General features: G+C 45.8%; 1 protein-coding gene across 3 annotated transcripts in view; it reads left to right on the top strand.

Annotated features, from left to right (window-relative positions):
- Nucleotides 1-19,051, top strand: part of Arfgap3 (ADP ribosylation factor GTPase activating protein 3) — a 51,867-nt gene that overhangs the window by 11,586 nt on the left and 21,230 nt on the right. For all 3 annotated transcript variants that reach the window (XM_038343264.2, XM_038343263.2, XM_038343261.2), the window contains exons 3-8: nt 880-952; nt 2,882-3,013; nt 4,853-4,936; nt 9,204-9,291; nt 11,803-11,862; nt 16,122-16,168. In XM_038343264.2, coding sequence (XP_038199192.1) covers nt 880-952; nt 2,882-3,013; nt 4,853-4,936; nt 9,204-9,291; nt 11,803-11,862; nt 16,122-16,168 — 484 coding nt within the window. The remainder of the gene's footprint in view (nt 1-879; nt 953-2,881; nt 3,014-4,852; nt 4,937-9,203; nt 9,292-11,802; nt 11,863-16,121; nt 16,169-19,051) is intronic.

Here is a 19,051-nt window from a genome sequence, read left to right as displayed (position 1 = left end):
AAGAGCCTTAGCACGACACCAGCATGGAAGGGGACATGTGGCCTTGAAGGAAGAACCCTCACACATTGGAAACAGATGACCTACCACAGTCCACCATTCACCAGATACTTTCTTCCCTCTGCAGTGCTGAATATGGAAGTCAGCATTCATTCCCAAAATCTACTTAAACACTCTGCAGAAGTGCTGTGTTGGGTAGCCACTAGTGAAGCGTGGGGAGGCCACTGTCTCCTTACCTCATAGGCCACCTTCCCGTTACTCCATTGGTTAGCAAGAGCACTTTTTTCTCAGCTCTCAGCTTTCATAGGACTCTCTGCTGGGCAGCAGTTCTTCCTATTGGAGTGGGCACTGCCCAAAGCTCCTATGGGGCATGCTCAGGTCTCCACCATCAGAACCTTTTGTTGTGGGAATCCAGGGTTCCAAGGGAATTTGTTAACTTAGTTAAATACCCCCGCTTAAAGGGACTGGAGAGATGGCTCAGTGGTTAAGAGCCCTTGCTGCTCTTCCAGAGGACCCAGGTTTGGTTCTCCTAGCACCCATGTGGAGGCTCATAACTGTGTGTAACTTTAGGGGATCAGACTCCGTCTTCGGGCCTCTGAAGGACCGGGTGTACACAAGCTGTACAGACACACATGCAGGTAAAGCAGCCACCAGTCCCATCCTTTGTGGTTTTTGAAACAGGCTCACATGAAACTTTGGAAAGGCTCCAACTTACAGGCTCTTGCCTCTGCCTGCCGGGTGAGGATACAGGTGCACACCACTGTGCTTGGCTGCACACAGGTCCCAAATCCCAGGGCTCTAGGAAATGTTATGAAAGGTTCGTTAGCAGTTTGATGCCAGAGAAGGGAAGTTTTCACATGGTGGGATCTTGTTTCTTTCCAGATCCACAGAGCTGGATTCAAACTGGTCTTGGTTTCAGCTTCGATGCATGCAAGTTGGAGGGAACTCGAATGCTGTAAGTCCCCCAGCCTTGCCCTTTCCTCCTCTTTACTGAAGTTCAATCCCTATGTGTTTGGGTTGCTTGGGGTGGGGGTGGAGGTGGGGGGGGGGCAGATGGCAAAAAGCAGGCTCAAGGGCCAGAAGCATCACAGGCGTTTTTTATTCAGAAACTCATTGAGTGAGTACCTGTTGGGCTGGATGCTGGGTGTCTGGTAACAAACCAACCCCTCTGGTGGTAGAGTCAGAGCACAGCTGAAGAAGTAAATTCACAAGAAAATGAAGGAGTCTAAGTGATTTAAGGAATCTGAAAGCAAGTGAGGATTTAGAAGACCTGGTGTGCCCCAGAAGGAGGGGCTGGAGCGATGGCTCAGAGGTTAAGAGCACTGGCTACCCTTCCAGAGGTCCTGAGTTCAATTCCCAGTAACCACATAGTGGATCACAACCTTCTGTAATAGGATCTGATCCCCTCTTCTGTCATTCAGGCACATATGCAAATACAGCGCTCATACACATGCATAAATAAATCTTTAAAATAAAAAGGAGGTTTTAACCCTTGAAGGAGAGCCTCTGTGCTTAGACTGGAATGTGTGTATTTACATTAACTAGAGAGAATCAGGTCTATCCAGTGGTCTGGTCGACCAGAAACGGGTTCAAAGAAGCTAGTGTGTGTGTGTGTGTGGGGGGGGGGGGTGTCATTTTCTTCAGTGGTATAGCCATGGGATAGTTGTACAGGCTCCAATAAATAACCATACTTGACTGAACTCAGTGGGTCACACAAAAAAGCAAGCCCTCCAGTAGGCATGAAAGAAGAAGGGGCCTTGTTGGAAATAAGCAGTGCAGAGAGAGCCTAATAAAAGGTAAAAATGACCAAAACACATTATATACACACATGAAGTTGTCAAAGGAGGAGAAGAGATGCTAGCCCAAAAGGTCTTTTGAGACACTGACACTCCCTTCTTTTCCAAATGGTACTGACTGGTGACTGAAACACTTTCAGAGGTGCTGTTCAGCCAGGTGTAAGAAGTCATATGTTGTCACATGTGGTGGCCATGTCTGTAAACCTGGCACCCAGCAGGCAGGGGCAGAAGGACCTCCGTGAGTTCAAGGCCAGCCAAGACTATATAGTGAGACCCTGTAATGAAGAGTTGTTGTTTATTCTCTAAGACCTTTGTCCTGCCTGGTTTCTCTTTTGATGCTATGCAGCCCTGGCTGTCCTGGAATTTGCTGTGTAGATCAGGCTGGTCTGAACTCACAGAGATACATAGCGAGCCCCAGCCTCTCACAAGGAAACCCTCCTCAGAGTAGCCTTCAAGTCAGCACAGGTGGTTGGTGCAGATCCAAAGGCCAATTAACCCATTTTCTATCTAGTCTTGGATCTAGTTTTATCAAACATTAACTTTAGGAACCGAGATGGTTCAGCCTGCTCTCAGGCCAGGTGACATGACTTCCATACCTGGAACTCATTTTCTGGAAAAAGATAAGAGTCCCCCAAGATGTCATATATGCACACATACACCCCCAACAATCAATCTATCAATCAATAAGTCTTAAAAATATTGTGTTACTATACTTGAAGGGATTTTCTTTTTAAATTTTTTGTTCCATTCATGTCCTTGTATGTGTGTGCACATGCTTGTGCACATGCCATGGTACCCATGTAAAGGTCAAAAAGGACAGCTTGTAGGAGGTGAACCTCTTTTCCCACCACATAGGTCTTGGGGATTGAACTCAGTTTGTCACCTTTGCAGCCTAAGCCTTTCCCTGCTGAGCCGTCTCGTCAGCCCCAAGGATTCCCTTCTGTAAGGGAAAGTTACTTTAGAGCTTTCATGGTGTCTAATTATTTTCATTTTCCCTTGAACTTTTTAAGTCTCTCATTCAGTAGCATTTTGAGCCTGAGGTCAGAAGTCTTGTGATATTTCTGTTAATTTGCCTGCTTTCTCTGTAGTCTTCCTTCTTCCACCAGCATGGGTGTACCACCAGTGACACCAACGCCAAGTATAACAGCCGTGCGGCTCAGCTTTACCGGGAGAAAATCAAGTCTCTGGCCACCCAGGCCACCCGGAAGCACGGCACTGACGTGAGTCCCTGTAGATAAAGTTCATTCAGTAAAAAGCGTTCGTTTAATCCCAAGCAGTAAAACTCTCTGAAGTCTCCTGTGAGGAGCCAGGGCATGGAGGACCCTCATTATTAGAAGGACTCTGCCCTGTCAATTCACACGTGACCTGGCCATTCTTCAGTGACAGGGCCCAAAGGGGAGGGCCAGGAGATGCGAGGATAAAGGAAGTAGGAAAGCTGGGTTCGGAGGTCTTGTCCAAGTTGGCGGTGTGTGCAAGCAAGTTTATTAAGAAGTACAGCATCTTATATATAGTTTGCAAGGATCAACATAAAGCTACCGCCCAATGGGACAAAGTCAGCAGGAAGCTAATCAAGCAGTGTTGTACAAAGGGAACAAAGGGAAGTGTGTCTCAGACAGAGCACACAGCAGCCTTGGGACTGATAACCACAGCCCTTTAAGGGGCAAGAGTTGAGTTCTCAGGTTTAAGTCACAGTTCCTCCAAGACCCTGGCCCCGGGTCTTAGACAAGGAAGCGCATTCCTTTTCCAGGTCAGCCCAGCTCCCAGCACAGTGGACACTGAGGATCACTGCTGGAGACGTTAGGTTCCTTCTGGTTGTGGGTCACACAGGTCATGTTTCCATTAACTAATCAATACGTAACTGCTTAATGTGTGCTTCCAGTTAAAGATTTATCATTTTAGTGCTAGGTGCGCTGGCTCACACTTGGGATTCCAGCACTTAGGGGGCAGAAGCAGGAGGAATCCAAGTCCAAGCCCAAGCCCAGTCTGGGCTATGAGACCCCATCTCAGAAATAAAAATAAGTGTACAGGGTGGCTCAAGCCTAGGATCCTAGTACTTGGAAGGAAGAGGCAGGAGGATCACCTCAATTATGAGGTCTGTTTGATCTACACAGTGAGTTCTAGGCCAGTCAGAGTCTTGAAAATGAAGATCAGTCACTCATAAGTTTTTATGGGCTTGAGCTCAGTGACAGAATGCTTGCTTCCTGTGAACGACCCTGGGCTTCCACTTCATGCTGCCAAAGAATTAATTAATTCTTGTTTGATATATATTGGTGACACATGAGCATTGACCACACAGGGGCCTTAGCTCAGGGCTGATGGGTCTTGGAGGAGCATCACAGCCTTTGGAAGCCTGGGAGCCCTAGACAGCTGCTCTGCCCTTGGGGCTGTGTTTAACGTGGAAACCATTAGAATGAAAAGCCTGGCAGTGAGGAAGGCAGGCATGCCCTGAGGGGGCACAGGAAGGCCTCATTTGTTAGTCTGAGGACTGAAGCGCAGGCCTGCCTCCGCCTCAGCCGAGAGCATGCTTTCCCCACAGCTCATCTTTGCCAGTGTCTGGGGATGGACTGAAAGCATCAGGGGTGTTACGTCAAGGCCATAAGCAACTTCAGTGAGGATGGAAAATCTGGGTGTGGACTGGGCCTGGTCACTATGTAGGTTTAGAACCTACATTAATATCTAAAAGGGCCGGGCGGTGGTGGCGCACGCCTTTAATCCCAGCACTCGGGAGGCAGAGGCAGGCGAATCTCTGTGAGTTCGAGACCAGCCTGGTCTACAAGAGCTAGTTCCAGGACAGGCTCCAAAGCTACAGAGAAACCCTGTCTCGAAAAACCAAAAAAAAAAAAAAAAAAAAAAAAAAAAAATCTAAAAGGGTTTCAGGAACTGGGGTCCTTGGCCTCCTGAGGGTGTGGACTTTGGAGTAACAGCTTTTTCCACAGTGTGCTCAGGGCCCTGTATGGACACTCTGGTGTTGTGTGTGAGGTACTAGGCAGCTCCAGAGGGGAGTGGAGGGGAGAGCTGAGGTAAACTCCCTGCTAAGCTTTGTTTTATTTTCCTTCCAGCTGTGGCTTGACAGCTGTGCAGCTCCACCTGTGTCCCCTCCCCCAAAGGAGGAGGATTTTTTTGCTGCTCATGCCTCTCAGGAGGTAAGTTTGCTGCTTTATTCTCAAGGTTTGTTTTAGATCATGTGTATGTATATGGGGTTTGTACATGTGAGTGCAGTGCCCATGGAGTCCAGAAGAAGGCATGAGGCTCTTGGAGCTGGAGTTCCAGATAGTGTGAACCTCCCTACATGGGTACTGGGAACTGAACTCGGGTCCTCTGCAAGAGCACTGCAAGCTCTTAACCCCTGAGCAATCTCTCTGGCCATGCTTCACATAATTTTAAAATGTGCATATTCTGAAAGCCCTAACAAGCATGCATTTGCAATGCAGTAAGATACAGGCTGCCTGACGAGTTTCCTGTGCTGTTCTCCATTCATGACTTCTTACTTGGGGTCCAACCTGGGGCCCAGAAGTATTCCCTTTCACAGTTTATAGGCGAGGTCTTCATGTCCGGGAAAGCAAGGGCCCTGTCTTGTCTAGAGACAGTCTAGAAGTGGCATCCACACCTCTGCTCCTGTCTTGCTGACTGGAATGTGATCACCTCTGTACCTAGCTCTGGGGAAACTGAGTGCTCTTTCTTCGCCGACTCAGAGCTTGGTGACTGAAGAGTAAAGACAGTTGTCATGTAAGGGTAAATCTCAGTGCCCTGATGTCATGGGGTAAATCTCAGTGCCCTGATGTCAAGACTTACTGTGAGAATTAAATGACACGAACAGAATACAGAGAAGCCGGTGCAGTAGTGTTCGGGAGTTGGCATGTGCAGTTACATTGCAGCAGTGACAGCCAGCCACAGCGCTTCACTGGCTTCCTCTCAAGTCACTTTGCTAAGGGAAAGTAGAGCTTGCAAGACCCGAAACACTGACAGGTCCTGAGAAGCAACACTTGCAGCTTCTGGCTTAGAGCCCCCTGATCTGGATTCTCCCTGATTCTTACGGTCCCACTGAGGAGGGGCTGCTACTTGCTCAGTTTTAAGATGAAGTTACATGTTCACACCTGTCATGGTGGCACATACCCAAGAAGAGAGATTTACGATGATGCAGGTTTGGAGGTTACAGCCTGGTGTAGGCAGAGTCTTCCATCTAGACCACTGATCAGCTCTGTCCCACCAGCTGCTCCCCGATACCCACACCGAGGCTTAATATTTACAGATGATCGGCTGATAGCTTCGACATGTTTTTAGCTAGCTCCCGTCACTTAAATGAACCCATTTCTATTCATCTCTGTGCTGCCCGAGGCTCGCTTACCTCATCTATGTACTGCCCATCCTGCACGCTTTGTACCTCCTGGCATCTCCTGGTGACTCCTCAACTCTGCCCTTCTTCCCAGTGTCCTCCTCGCCGGCTCTTCCACCCAGTCTCTGCCTGCCCAGCTCTAGGCCAGTGAGCTCTGTATTAACCAGTGAGAGTAATGCATGTTTCCAGTGCACAAAGACTGTTCTGTAGCAGTCGGGGATGGTTCGTCTTGTAGCTCCTGTGCCTGTTCAACATTAGGACACTGGTGGGGAGCATACAGAGAAGCAAGGTTGCTTACCTCATGGCCAGAGGAACTAGGGTCCCTTTTTTCCCTCCAAGGACCCTGAGACCTCCCTTTAAGAACCTCCCCTCTGCAGGCTGGAGACCAAGTGAGTGACGCTTAAGCTTCTGGAGGGCTTATGCAAGCACTATTCATCATGGTCCTGTGCTGCCGAGGCTGAGACGCACCACTGCTGCAAGTTAGAGGTCCACTTTGGCTGTAGAGTGAGTTCCAGAACAGCCTGGGCCATAGTGTGAGGCTCTGACTTGAAAAATCAAATTTAAAACATAAAAACCCACTGGGGAAATGGCTCAGTAGACAAAGTACTTGCTATGCATGAGGACTGGAGTTTTGATACAGGATCCGTGTAAGCTGAACAGGTAGCAGCCTTCCTGTAATCCCAGGGCTCAGGAGAGAGAGATGGCGTTCCTGATGCAAACTGTCTGTCTAGACTAGCTGAGTCAGCAAGCTCCAGGCTCAGCAAGAAACCCTGCCCCAGTAAATAAGGGAGAGGGATCAAGGAAGATATCTAGTGTCAACCTCTGATCTCTGCACACACCTGCACCCACATACTTGTGAACATGTATGCCCACGATACCACACCCACACACACACACACACACACACACACACACGATAAATCTTGGTTTATTTATTTTTTGCTATTATAATTTGCATATATATGTTGTCATTGACAACATAATAAGGAGTTACCAGAAGCTGAAGATGGGGACACAGATATGTAACCCAGCACTCAGAAGGCTAAGGCTGAGGATCGTGAGTTGAGTCCAGCCTGGGAGGGAATGTTGCTATTGTTTAACACAGTGCTAGATACAGAATAGACTGAATAGCCATGCTTAGTAGCTGAGAAATGGCAGCAGTAAAAAGATGGGCTGAGAAGAGAGAGCCAGGAGCAGCATGGTATGGTCTTGGGTTGGAGAGTTGAAGAGGAACTCATGTGTATCTGTGTCATCTCTGTAGTGCATGTCTGTGCATGTGCAGATGGAGACTCTAGATAAATGTGCACGCCTGTAGTCCAGCTTCCCCACCCCATGCCAAGAATGCCTAGAGACGGGCAGCAGTGGCAAACACCTTTAATCTCAGCACACGGGAGGCAGAGGCAGGTGGATCTCTGTGAATTCGAGGCCAGCCTGGTCTACAAAAGCTAGTTCTAGGGCAGGCTCCAAAGCTACAGAGAAACCCTGTCTCAAAAAACAAAAACAACAAAAAATCAAGAATGCCTAGAGACAGTGACATCCTGACTCAGCAAACACCCTCAGCATCTAGCCTTGGTTTCTAAAGACTTATTTATGTGTATGTGAGTGTCTGCATGTATATGTGTGCAACATATATGTGCCTGGTGCCTGCAGAAGTCAGAAGAGGACACCATGTCCCGGGAGCTGGAGTTCTAGGTAGTTGTGAGCAGCCTGATGTGGGTGCTGGGAACTGAACCTGAGTCCTCTACAGGAACAGCCGGTGCTGTTAACCACTGAGCTGTCTCTCCAGCCCCTCAGCCCTCCTGCTTTCTAATTCCCATGTTCCAGCAGTGGAGCCAGGCTACCTGTCGGAAATGACCGCTGAGGTTTCCGAGCCAGGTATGCAGACAGTCTTGTAGAGGTAGAGCTCAAGCTGGAAAGCGAGGTGACCTGGGGAGAATAGACAGGGCTTCGTCCAGAGGATTCATAGGCAGCCTGAAAGACCACCCCACCCCCGTGGTCAAAACTGGGACAGTCTGAACTACAAAATCAGTGTTGTTACCACCCAAAGAGCATCTGTCACCATCTGTGTGACTTCAGTGAGTACAGCATGAATGGGGGAGGGGCAATGAGTGGCGTCTTGAGGACATGGAGCTCAGCTGGCCATTCCTCAGGTGCAGGTCAGGCTGGGAGACACCTGCCAAGACTGGAAAGGATGCCAAGGATCAGGGGACTGTCTCCAGTGTTGAGTCATGTTGACACAGGCAAGGAGAGAACCACTCTGCTGTGAAGCACTGGACAACATCCTTGAAAAGCTTCAAGGCCATGGGAAATGATGACAAGCCGCAGAGGTGCCAGAGCTCATGGTTGGGTCCCTGAGTGGCTTCAGGAGGAGAGGAAATGACTGTGGATACAGCAGCCTACAGAGCCTGCAATGCCTGGGTGCTGCATCCCTGACCATTTCCTGCATTGACAGATGTGCAGAGGAGCCTGGGTACATAGAAACGTTCTGTATGATCTGGATCACTTTTGCATAAACTGCAAATTATTCCAGCTGGGTGTGGTGGTGCATACCTTTAATCCCAGCACTCAGGAAGCAAAGGCAGGCAGATCTCTGAGTTTGACACTAGCCAAAGCTACATACTGAAACCTATCTCACAAAAACAAAAAATTTCAAAATTTACACCTTAGAAGGGAAGAGGCTGGGAATATAGCTGAGTTGGTAGAGCGCTTGCTAGAGAGGACACAAGGCCCTGGGTTCTATTCCCAGACATCATAAGCTAGGGATGTCTTGCATCTGTAATACCAACACTGGGAAGTGAAAGGAGAAAAGTCAGAAGTTCAGGGTCATCTTCTGCCACAATACCAAGTTTTAGGCCAGTCTGGGATTCATGATAATCTGTCTCAAAAAACAAACAGACAAAATATGGTGGGCAAAGTGAGACATTTTAACATTTAGGCAGGGCTGCGGACAAATACCTTTGGGAGTCTTGCCACTAGAACATGCTCAGAGGGGCTCCTGCACTGCTACCCTGATGCTGGTTTGCTGTTAGTGATGAGTCCTTGCTTTCCTGCTAATGACTTCTCTCATCTCACCTCAGGTCAGTGGTACCATGCGGGCATCAGCACAGCCAGAACCAGCTCCTTTAACACCAAGGACTGTGGAAACCACTCCAGAAAAAAATGAAGGTGGGGCCTATGAAGTCAACACAGAACACTGTTCTATGGTCTAGTAGCCAAGCTGAAACTGTTGAAGTTAAAATAGAAACCCTTTGTGTTAGCCCATGGATTCTAAAGACATTCTAGAAGAGTCCTAGCAAGACATCAGCTAGAGAATAGGATAACTGGGTCATCAGTGTCTGCTGTGATGCAGTATTGAAGTGTGGACTTCTATAATTAGAAGACAAGATTTCAGAGTTCTTTTTTAAATTTAGTTTTAAAACCTTTAAGGCAAAGTTTCTCTGTGTAGTTCTGGCCATCCTGAAACACTCTGTGTAGACCAGGCTGACCTCAAATTGGCAGAGATCCACCATCCTCTGCCTCTGCCTCTGCCTCTGCCTCTGCCTCTGCCTCGAGTGCTGTGATTAAAAGCATGTGCCACCATGCCTGGCTAAGATTTCCATTTTAAAATTGTTTAACAACTATTTCAAAGTAAGTAAGTCACACACACCTGCTAACTGTATTGCAGAACTTTATTGATTTAATGGTTTTTTGAGGCAGAGTCTCATGTTTCACAGGCTGTCTGAAAATTCACTAGGTCGCTGAGATAACTGAAGAGTGCTGGGCTCACAGGCATGCGCCACCACACCCAGCTGTATATGTACTGTAAATATACTGGCAGTCATTGTGTGATCTAATGTACGCATTAGAAATGACCTAGGTGCCCGTTGTTTCTAAAACTGAGCATCTTTCTTTCATCAGCCCAAATGTTACAGTAAATTAACAATACAATGCACCTTTGACAGCCAAGCAGCGAACTTGGGATGTGGAACCCAGGAAAGACATGCTGGCTTGTGGAGGGAGGCTCAGTGGCAGCCTTTGGGTTGGGGTGCAGCAAGACAGTTTCAGAAATGGACTCTGCTGCGAGGATTAAAGTTGGTGCTGTCTGTCATGGGAAGGGTGGTAGGAGAGCAGCTTCAGAAGCTGAGTCAGCTCTAAGGTAACCCCAACATGGCTGCTTTTCACCTATGGTTTACAACTGTTGCTTTCTTTCTCCTTTTTGATTTTTTAAGACAGGGTTTCTCTATGTATCCCTGGCTGTCCTGGAACTCATTCTGTAAACCAGGCTAGCCTTGAACTCAGAGATCTACCTACCTCTGCCTCCCAAGTGCTGGAATTAGAGACATGTGCCACCACTGTCTGGCTATGTGGATTTCTTTTTTGTACCCTGTGGTTGAGATGCCTTGGAGAAACACAGGAGTCCAGCCTGGCATCCTCCCCCTTCCTTCTCTTCTGGGGCTGCAGCTCCAGATGCAGCCAGTGGCCACACCCAACACACCTGCCTTCTGCACTTTGTCTCCCTTCTAGCACAGTACGCGCTGTTCTGGAGATTTCTGTGTCCCTTGGGTTGCATGTGACATGTGTCCCATGGACAAAGCGCATAGTGGATGTGCCGTGTACAGTGTAGGTAACTCAGTGCCTTACTGTAAACCACACATGATGAGGGAGAGATCGGAGACCAGGGTGGGGGCACATACCTACAGTCTTAGCACTGAGGGGCAAAGTCAGGAAAGTCAGGGTTCAGTGTCATCCTTGGCTACCTAGGGAGTTGAAGGCCAGCCTGAGCTACATAAAACCCTGTCCAAAGCAATTACAAAGTGGAATTCTACATGGTCGCAGTTGAAAAGACCATTAATTTTCATTCTATAAAACCATTGTTTTAAACATGCATTGACATTCTAATGGACAGAATTCTCTTTTTTTTAAAGACATGGTCCCATGTAGCTCAGGTAGCCTACATGGACCTACATGGGCCTACATGGCCTACATGTAGTTCACACTGGGCTACATATAGCTGAGGATGACTTTGAACTTGTGATTGTCCTGCCTCTACCTCCTGAGTGCTGGGATTACAGGAGGACACCAACATGCCCAGCTGTTACAGCAGTTTTAAGTCAAATTGCTTATGGCAGGGAGCAGGTTGTGTGAGGGTGGTAATGGAGCCAGGGGTCTGGTTTGATAGGGAATGACGGCCACGCTTCACAGCACCTTAGGATAACCTGCATCTGTTAACGCTGCCTAACAGTGGAGAGGTTTCAGATGTGTCTGATACAGAGAGGTGCTAATGTTTGGTATGATACATGACCATGACAAACTGTGGGCATTGTCGAAATGCCACAGCGTGCCTCATAAGTACATAGGATTATTATATGTCAACTTTATTATATGTCAACTGAAAATAAAAATATATTTTAAAAAGTGAGGGTCCGCAAGGTGGCCCACACATTTCATGCCAGCACTCAGGAGGCAGAGGCAGGCAGGATCTCTGTGAGTTCGAAGCCAGCCTGCTTTACATAGTGAAACCCTGTCTTTAAATGATAATGAAAAAGGTGGGGATGTAGCTCGGTGGTAAAGCACCATCGAAAATATAATGACAAAATAGATCATGGACCTGAAAAGCAAGATGATTGATATTCCCAGATGAGAAACATAGGAGTGAGCAATGTTTTCCGCATTAACATCAGTACTTTACATTTTCAGGTGGACCAGAACAAGGGCCAAGTGTGGAAGGTCTGAACGCCCCAGGAAAGGCTACAGTAGGTAATATGCCGAGGGTCCGGGGGTCATCTTTGAATTCTGCTGGTCTCAGTGTTCAGCATTGTGACTGAACCCATTCCTGAGTTTTATCAGGCAAAGCTGCTATTCCATATAGCCACCGTGGCTGTACACCTTGCAGGGGCTGGTTCACACACGTGCCTGCTATATGAGCTCAGAGCCCGCACCACCCTTCATCAGACACTCAGCATTTTCTCTGCGTTCTAAACTTCAAAGCCAGTGATCCATTTTTAAGGAATTAAAATCTGATACTGATGTGTATTAATTTTCATGTATTGGAAAGTAGCCACACAGATGAAAAATAACTAAACCTCTGGTCATTTTCACCATCTGTCAGACTCAGGCAGGAGCAGGTTATGAGGCATGCGCAATAGGAGTCTAAAACAGAGCAGTGGAAAAGAGAGTCCCCATGGGATCCTTTTCACACTTGAAGTCTAGCACTAGTCTCTTCTTAGAGCTGAAGATTGCAGTCTGCTACAGCAGGGGATTTACATGCTCCCCTTCCCACCATAAGGGTATGTGCGTGCATTCGTGCGTGTGTGTCTTGGAGTGGGACGAGGCTTCATGTATATTAGGCAAGGGCTCTACCACTGATCTGTACCCCCAGCCCCAGGCTTTATTCTTCCTATGTCACCAAAACGTAATTCTAAAACCAGAATATATAGTTGTGTATTTAAAATTATACAGAAAAGCTGGGTGGTAGTAGCACACTCCTTTACTCCCAGCACTTGGGAGGCAGAGGCAGGCGGATTCCTGTGAGTTCGAGGCCAGCCTGGTCTACAGAGTGAGTTCCAGAATAGCCAGGTCTACACGGAGAAACCCTGTCTCAAAAAACAAAAAAACAAAACCAAAAAAAAGGGAAAAGACAAATGATTCAAAAAGTGATATTTTAAAGAAACTATAAAGCATGTATTTTTGTGAAATTTAGAAAATGCTGATACTAAGACTTTAGTAGAAAGGCCAGAAAGCAGCGAAAGAGGCAGCTACTAAATGACAGGCTGCTTCTCATGTTTCAGTGCGGAATGCTAAGATCTGTGTGTAAGTCAGTAGGAAAACCCCAGCCCGGGCTTTAGTTAGAGCATAGTGCTAGGCCATTTCCTGTTTTTATTTTTTTTTAATATTTATGTATTTCATTTTGTAATAGGTATTTGGCCTGCATGTATGTCTGTGCACTGTATGCATGCAAAAGCCTACAGAGGTCAGAAGAAAGGAGAAAGGTCAGATCCTCTGGAATTAGAATAACAGATGGGTGTGAGCTGCCACGTGGGTGCTGGGATTCAAACCCAGGTCCTCTGTAAAAGCAGCCATTGCTATTAACCTCCGAGCCGTCTCTCCAGCCTCCAGTTTCCTGGGGTTTTTTTTGTTTGTTTGTTTGCTTTTGGGTTTTTTCTTGTTTTGTTTTGTTTTTTTTGTTTTGTTTGTTTTTTTGTTTGTTTTTGGTTTGGTTTGGCTTTTGGTTTTTTGAAACAGAGCTTCTCTGTGTACCTTTGGAGCCCATCCTAGAACTCGCTGTGTAGACCAGCTTGACCTCAAACTCAAGGAGATCTGCCTGCCTCTGCCTCCCAGAGTGCTGGGATTAGAGGTGTACACTACCACCGTCTGACTCAATTTCCTGTTTTTTTTAAAGATTTATTTATTTATTATGTACACACTGTCCTGCCTGCATGTGTCCCTGCAGGCCAGAAGAGGGCACCAGACCCCATTACAGATGGTTGTGAGCCACCATATGGTTGCTGGGAACTGAACTCAGGACCTCTGGAAGAGCAGTCAATGCTGTCAACCATTGAGCCATCTGTCCAGCCCCAGTTTCCTGAGTTAGCTACCTCAGTGGTAGAGCACTGTCTACTAGGATTGATTGCCAGCAGCACTGAGCAGTGGTAATGGTGGTGATGATGGTGATGGTGGTAGTGAGAATGTTGTTGATGGTGATGGTGATTACCATGTGTGAGGGTGCAGTAGAGAAAATGCCAATATGACTGCTCATTTTTTTTTTTTTTGTGAATAAGAGCAAGAGAACATCCAGAGGCATCTGGAAGAGTCCAGAGCAGAGAGAAGAAACAGATCGGACATAGCCAGGGCTGTCTACTAGAGAAGGGAGAATAGTGTATAGGGAGAGAGCAAGAGGATAGATAACAAGGGGTAGAGTTAGTTTATTGAGGCTGGGTTGAGGTATAATAAAGACAGCAGTAATCTGAGGTGGGGCAGGGAGGGGCTTTGAGGGACTGAGGAAGCCTAGAGGCCAGCATGGGCTTTGTTATGTAAGCACAGGTTTATGCCAATGGAGCATATGTCAGTTCTACCAGGAGGAAGGGAAATGACTCCTTTTGGCAGATGGGAATCAGTTGAACGCTGACTTTTGTCTGACTATCAAAATTTCTGTGTATCCCTGGCCATCCTATAACTGACCTCAAACTGACCAGACTGACCTCAAACTCAGAGATTCACCTGCCTAGCAACAACACCATAAGCGGGGATAATAACACCATAAAAATAATGAGGACTGGGGATGTATCTCAGCAGTATGGTGCTTGCCTAGTATTCCTGAGGCCCTGGTTCAATTCCCAGCATCAAAACTTTTTTAAAAAAGAAAACAAAGTCAGGGGTGCAATCATTACTTGATTGTCAGGGCTCTGGAGTAGAAGAAAGGATCTTGACAGGAGTGGGGCTCATGACCTGGGACAGCTGGCGCAACTCTGGGAGCTTCCCTGCCCCAGACAGTGCAGTCATCTCATCAACTTGGTAAGGCTGCATGGAACGAGCAAAATCTTCTGAAGTTGGGCCACAGAGCTGCGGATTTTCATTACGTAGGAGTGCTCTGAAGGTTGAAGTTGGAGAGCTGCTAGGCTCTGTCATCCCCTGGGAGCAAATGACAGAGGATGCCAAAACCCCATCACAGAATGTGGCTGGAGCCCAAGGCCGGACAGAGCTTAGATGGCATGGGGTGGGGCAGTGCTTCCAAGGGCCACGGATAGCAAACAAGGCTCGAGGTAGCAATAGACAGCAAAGAGGCCACAAGCAGCAGAGAAGGCATCCAAAGAAACCACAGGAACGGGCTAGAGAGAGGGCTTGGTGGTGAAGATCACTAGCTACTCCTGCAGAGGACCCAGGTTCAGTTCCCAGTCTGTAACCCTAGTCTTGGGCAATCTGATGCCTTCTTCTGGCCCCTGGGAACCCCAGGCACACAGATGGAACACAGGTAAACATGCAGGCAAACACCCACACATAAATAGAAGCAAGAACCCCAGGAGCAGGCCAGCTCCTCTGCTGATAAAGGAGCTCTCAGATGCTTCCTGGAGAGTGAGTAAATGAGAAGGCAAGGTGGTGGCCCTGGGGGAGAGCCTCAGAGCAAAGGCACCTTGGCCAGTGCCAGCTGCGATCAGGCCAGGGTGATGGAGCATCCCAGTGAGGCGCTTGAGTCTCAGCACCTCTCAAAACAAAACAAAACAGGCATGTGAAGACTTTATTTAAGAATGTTGGATTTCTATGTCAGTCATCACGGGTCACATGTTCTTACCTATATGAGAGAAGGACTTTTGAATTCTTAGGTGCTTTAGAACATAACATAACCATATAGTCTTTGAGAGTCACAACTCTTTAGGTCTGATAAGAAAATTTGATTAAAAACGGTCTTTCCAAGAAAGGGGTCCAGGGTCCTTGCAGATATGGGGGATCAGGACGATAAATGTTTAAGGGTTGACATTAGGGTGTATCACACAGAGAAAGAACCCCAATTCCAGGCATTGTCTCATCCGGGTGATAGCTGTACTTTAGAAGTTCTTGATGCATATAATTCAATAGGAGAGTTAACTCCTCTTAAAATTATTTTTATTACACTTTAGTTATCTGTGGAGTGGAGTACATGCTATGGCATGTGTGTGGAAGTCAGAGGACAGCTTGCAGGAGCCCACCACATGGGTCCTGGGATCAAACTTAGGTTATCAGGCTTGGCAACAAGTGCCTGTACTCACTGAACCATCTCACAGGAGAGTGTTTTTAAATGCTTATGGAGAGCAGGTCCTGGGATAAGCGCAGACTGTTCCTCTAGTGTGTACCCAGAGCAGGTGTTTGCTCTGAGCTGCAGTGGTATATGGTCATACCCTGACTCTGTGCTGATGAAGCCCTGGGAACCTGAGAACATGACTGAAAACATACACAAGCAAGGCATCTTATTTATAAGACACACTAGAATAGAAAAGTAATGCATAACTTCTATCTGTCTGACTTCTTTTTTTTCCCTTTGGCAGAAGTTTCATCTATTATAAAAAAGAAACCAAATCAAGCGAAAAAAGGAGTGAGTATTACATTGTGTAAAAAATACAGGAGTTTGACTCTTAAAACTAGAGATCCATTTTCTCTTATGAGTTTTTGGTTTTTTTAAGCTGGCATATACTCACTGCACATGATACTGGCTTTCATAAATCACTATGATGGTACATGTCTTTAATCCCATCACTCAGGAGACAGAGGCAGGTGGATCTCTGTGAGTTGGAGGCCAGCCTGGTCTACAGTGTGTGTTCCTGGTCAGCCACAGCTACACAGTGAGATCTGTCTTTAAAAAGAAAAAAGGAAGGGAAAAAAACTATATTGTGTAGACAGACTGTGCTTTCCTCTTTTCCAGCCACCCAGACCAGAATAACCACTCAGAAACTATCTTAATTACAACATTGTTTGGCCAATGACTCAGGCATAGTTCTAGCTAGCTCTTATATCTTAAATTAACCCATTTCTATTAACCTATGTACCACGGAGACCTTTTGGGGGGCCTTATTCCATCAAACCACATTATCCTGGAAGGAATCTACAGGTTCTCATCTCCTGTGGAAACAAAATCTGAACCTTTTTTCCAAAGTAGCACATCCTTAGACTCAAAATTTGAAGTCAGGATACTTTTAAAGTATATATGTTGGTTTAGTTTAGCAGCCCCCAGAATCAGATGTCTCTCTGCAGTCAGAAAATTCAAAGAAACCATAATAATATAAATAATCCAGACTCTGTGTATTTTCCATCTTTATGTGGTTTAATTTTCTTTACTCCTTTAATCTATGACTGTCTGTACTCTTTTATATTACTTTTACTATCTCTTTAATGACTTTGTTTGATTTTTAAAAAACTATTTTTATAACTGTCTATACTCTTTTTCTTCTCTCTCCCAAGTGTACGTACATTTATCCAACACTATGACCCATTCAGAGGTGTTCTTCATCAGAATCTGTCTTTATTGCATATCTGTAATCATTCTCTGAGTAGGAGCGCTTTTTTTTTTAAATGCTAAGTAGACGTAGCTAGGACCAACTCTGTGGCCCTGTCTGTTTGCTCCACCCAGTCCAACATGGTGGAGGCATGTTTAAAGACTCTGTAAGCCATGCTCATGGCCCCAGCTCCAGGGATGCAGCGGATATATGTTACCATTAAGCAATTTGTAACACACTGCTCACAGACCCCATTTAAGTGCTCTGTAGCAGAACCTCCTGAAAGAACCAGAGTTGTTTGTTCTGCCAGCACAAACCGGGAGGCCAGATCTTAAAGAAGCTGTGTGGTTTTGCCACTAATGCTAAGTCAGGAAACCTTCTCATATAGGAGCCATGCCTCTACTTACCACCAGCAAACAGAGCCCACATGAGAAAATGCTGCTACCAAGAAGCTGTACTTAACTCTGTTCTTTTGTGTCTAGAATTCCTTCCTAAGCTCTCTCAAGTTTTATGTGGATGTAGTTGGCCCACGTTGGGCACCATTTTTTAAACAGAGACTGCTTGTTTGTCTTCTGGCTTCTCAGAGCCAAATAATCATACAGAAATTATATTAATTATGGCACTGCTTGGCAAATAGCTTAGGCATATTCCTGGCTAACTCTTATATCTTAAATTAACCCATTTCTATTAATCTGTGTATCGCCATGAGCTATGACCTACTGGTAAAATAAATTAGCATCTTACCCCTTCAGTAGCTACTTTCTGACTCTGCCTGCTCTCTCTCTCTCTCTCTCTCTCTCTCTCTCTCTCTCTCTCTCTATATATATATATATATATATATATATATATATATATATATATATATATATATATATATAAAATCTGTTTGGTTTTCCAGCCTGGATTTAATCTGCTAAGTCATTGGCCAAAACAGCTTTATTCATTAACCAATAAAAGCATCACATATACAGAAAGACATCCCACATCACTTTCTTCAGTGTCCTGCAGAATGTCTGTTAGTTTCTTCTGTGAAGCAGGAGCCCTTAAAGGATCATTCTTTCTTTTGGAAGGTTTAGCAGTTACTTTTCTGTGGGTCTTTTTTTTTTTTTTTTTTTAAATATTTATTTATTATGTATACAATATTCTCTCTGCATGTATGCCTAAAGGCCAGAAGAGGGCACCAGACCCCATTACAGATGGTTGTGAGCCACCATGTGGTTGCTGGGAATTGAACTCAAGACCTTTGGAAGAGCAGTCAATGCTCTTAACCGCTGAGCCATCTCTCCAGCCCCTTTTCTGTGGGTCTTACATGTCCAGTTCATACAGCATACTATCAAGCAGTCCAGGAAAGAACAGTTTCTTGTCCAAATGGCTAGCCTTGTCACATTGAAGGAAAATTCCATAACAAGTTCTCCGATGCCCATCAACCTCTCTGAAGTGATTGGTGCTGCCAGAAGCAGACATGTCTCACTGTTGAGAAAAGTCTAATTTCTTAAAACACTTTAAATGCCATATTCTGTAAGTCTTTGAAAGATACATATCTATCTAAAAATATATCTCTGTACATCTAGAAAATCTAATATGACTACAAGTTTGACTGTTATAACTATTAATCCATAATTTTTAATTATACATTACATTTTTAAATGAGCTGTATAAACATAATACCTTAAACAGGAGTAGAAATATACATATAACAAAATTGACCTTAAATTTTTATCAGTAAACCAAAGTCCATACCAGTGTATTTATTTCTTTATCATATCCCCTTTTTTCCTTTAGAAAGACCTTGACTGTCAACATCAACCCACTTTAGATGAAAACAAACGTTTATAAACAATATTTGGGAATGTGAGTGTAGTCTTTTAGACTACTTCCTGCTGATTGGGGATGCTGTTAATCAGGTCTTTCATGGGGTATCCTATGTGGTTGGTCCCTTTCAGCCAGTAGTCCTGAAGCTGTCATGGATCTTGGACCACTTGGGC

This window comes from Arvicola amphibius, chromosome 9 (assembly GCF_903992535.2).
Source record: "Arvicola amphibius chromosome 9, mArvAmp1.2, whole genome shotgun sequence".
Lineage (NCBI taxonomy): Eukaryota > Metazoa > Chordata > Mammalia > Rodentia > Cricetidae > Arvicola > Arvicola amphibius.
This window is presented reverse-complemented; position numbering and strand designations above follow the sequence as displayed.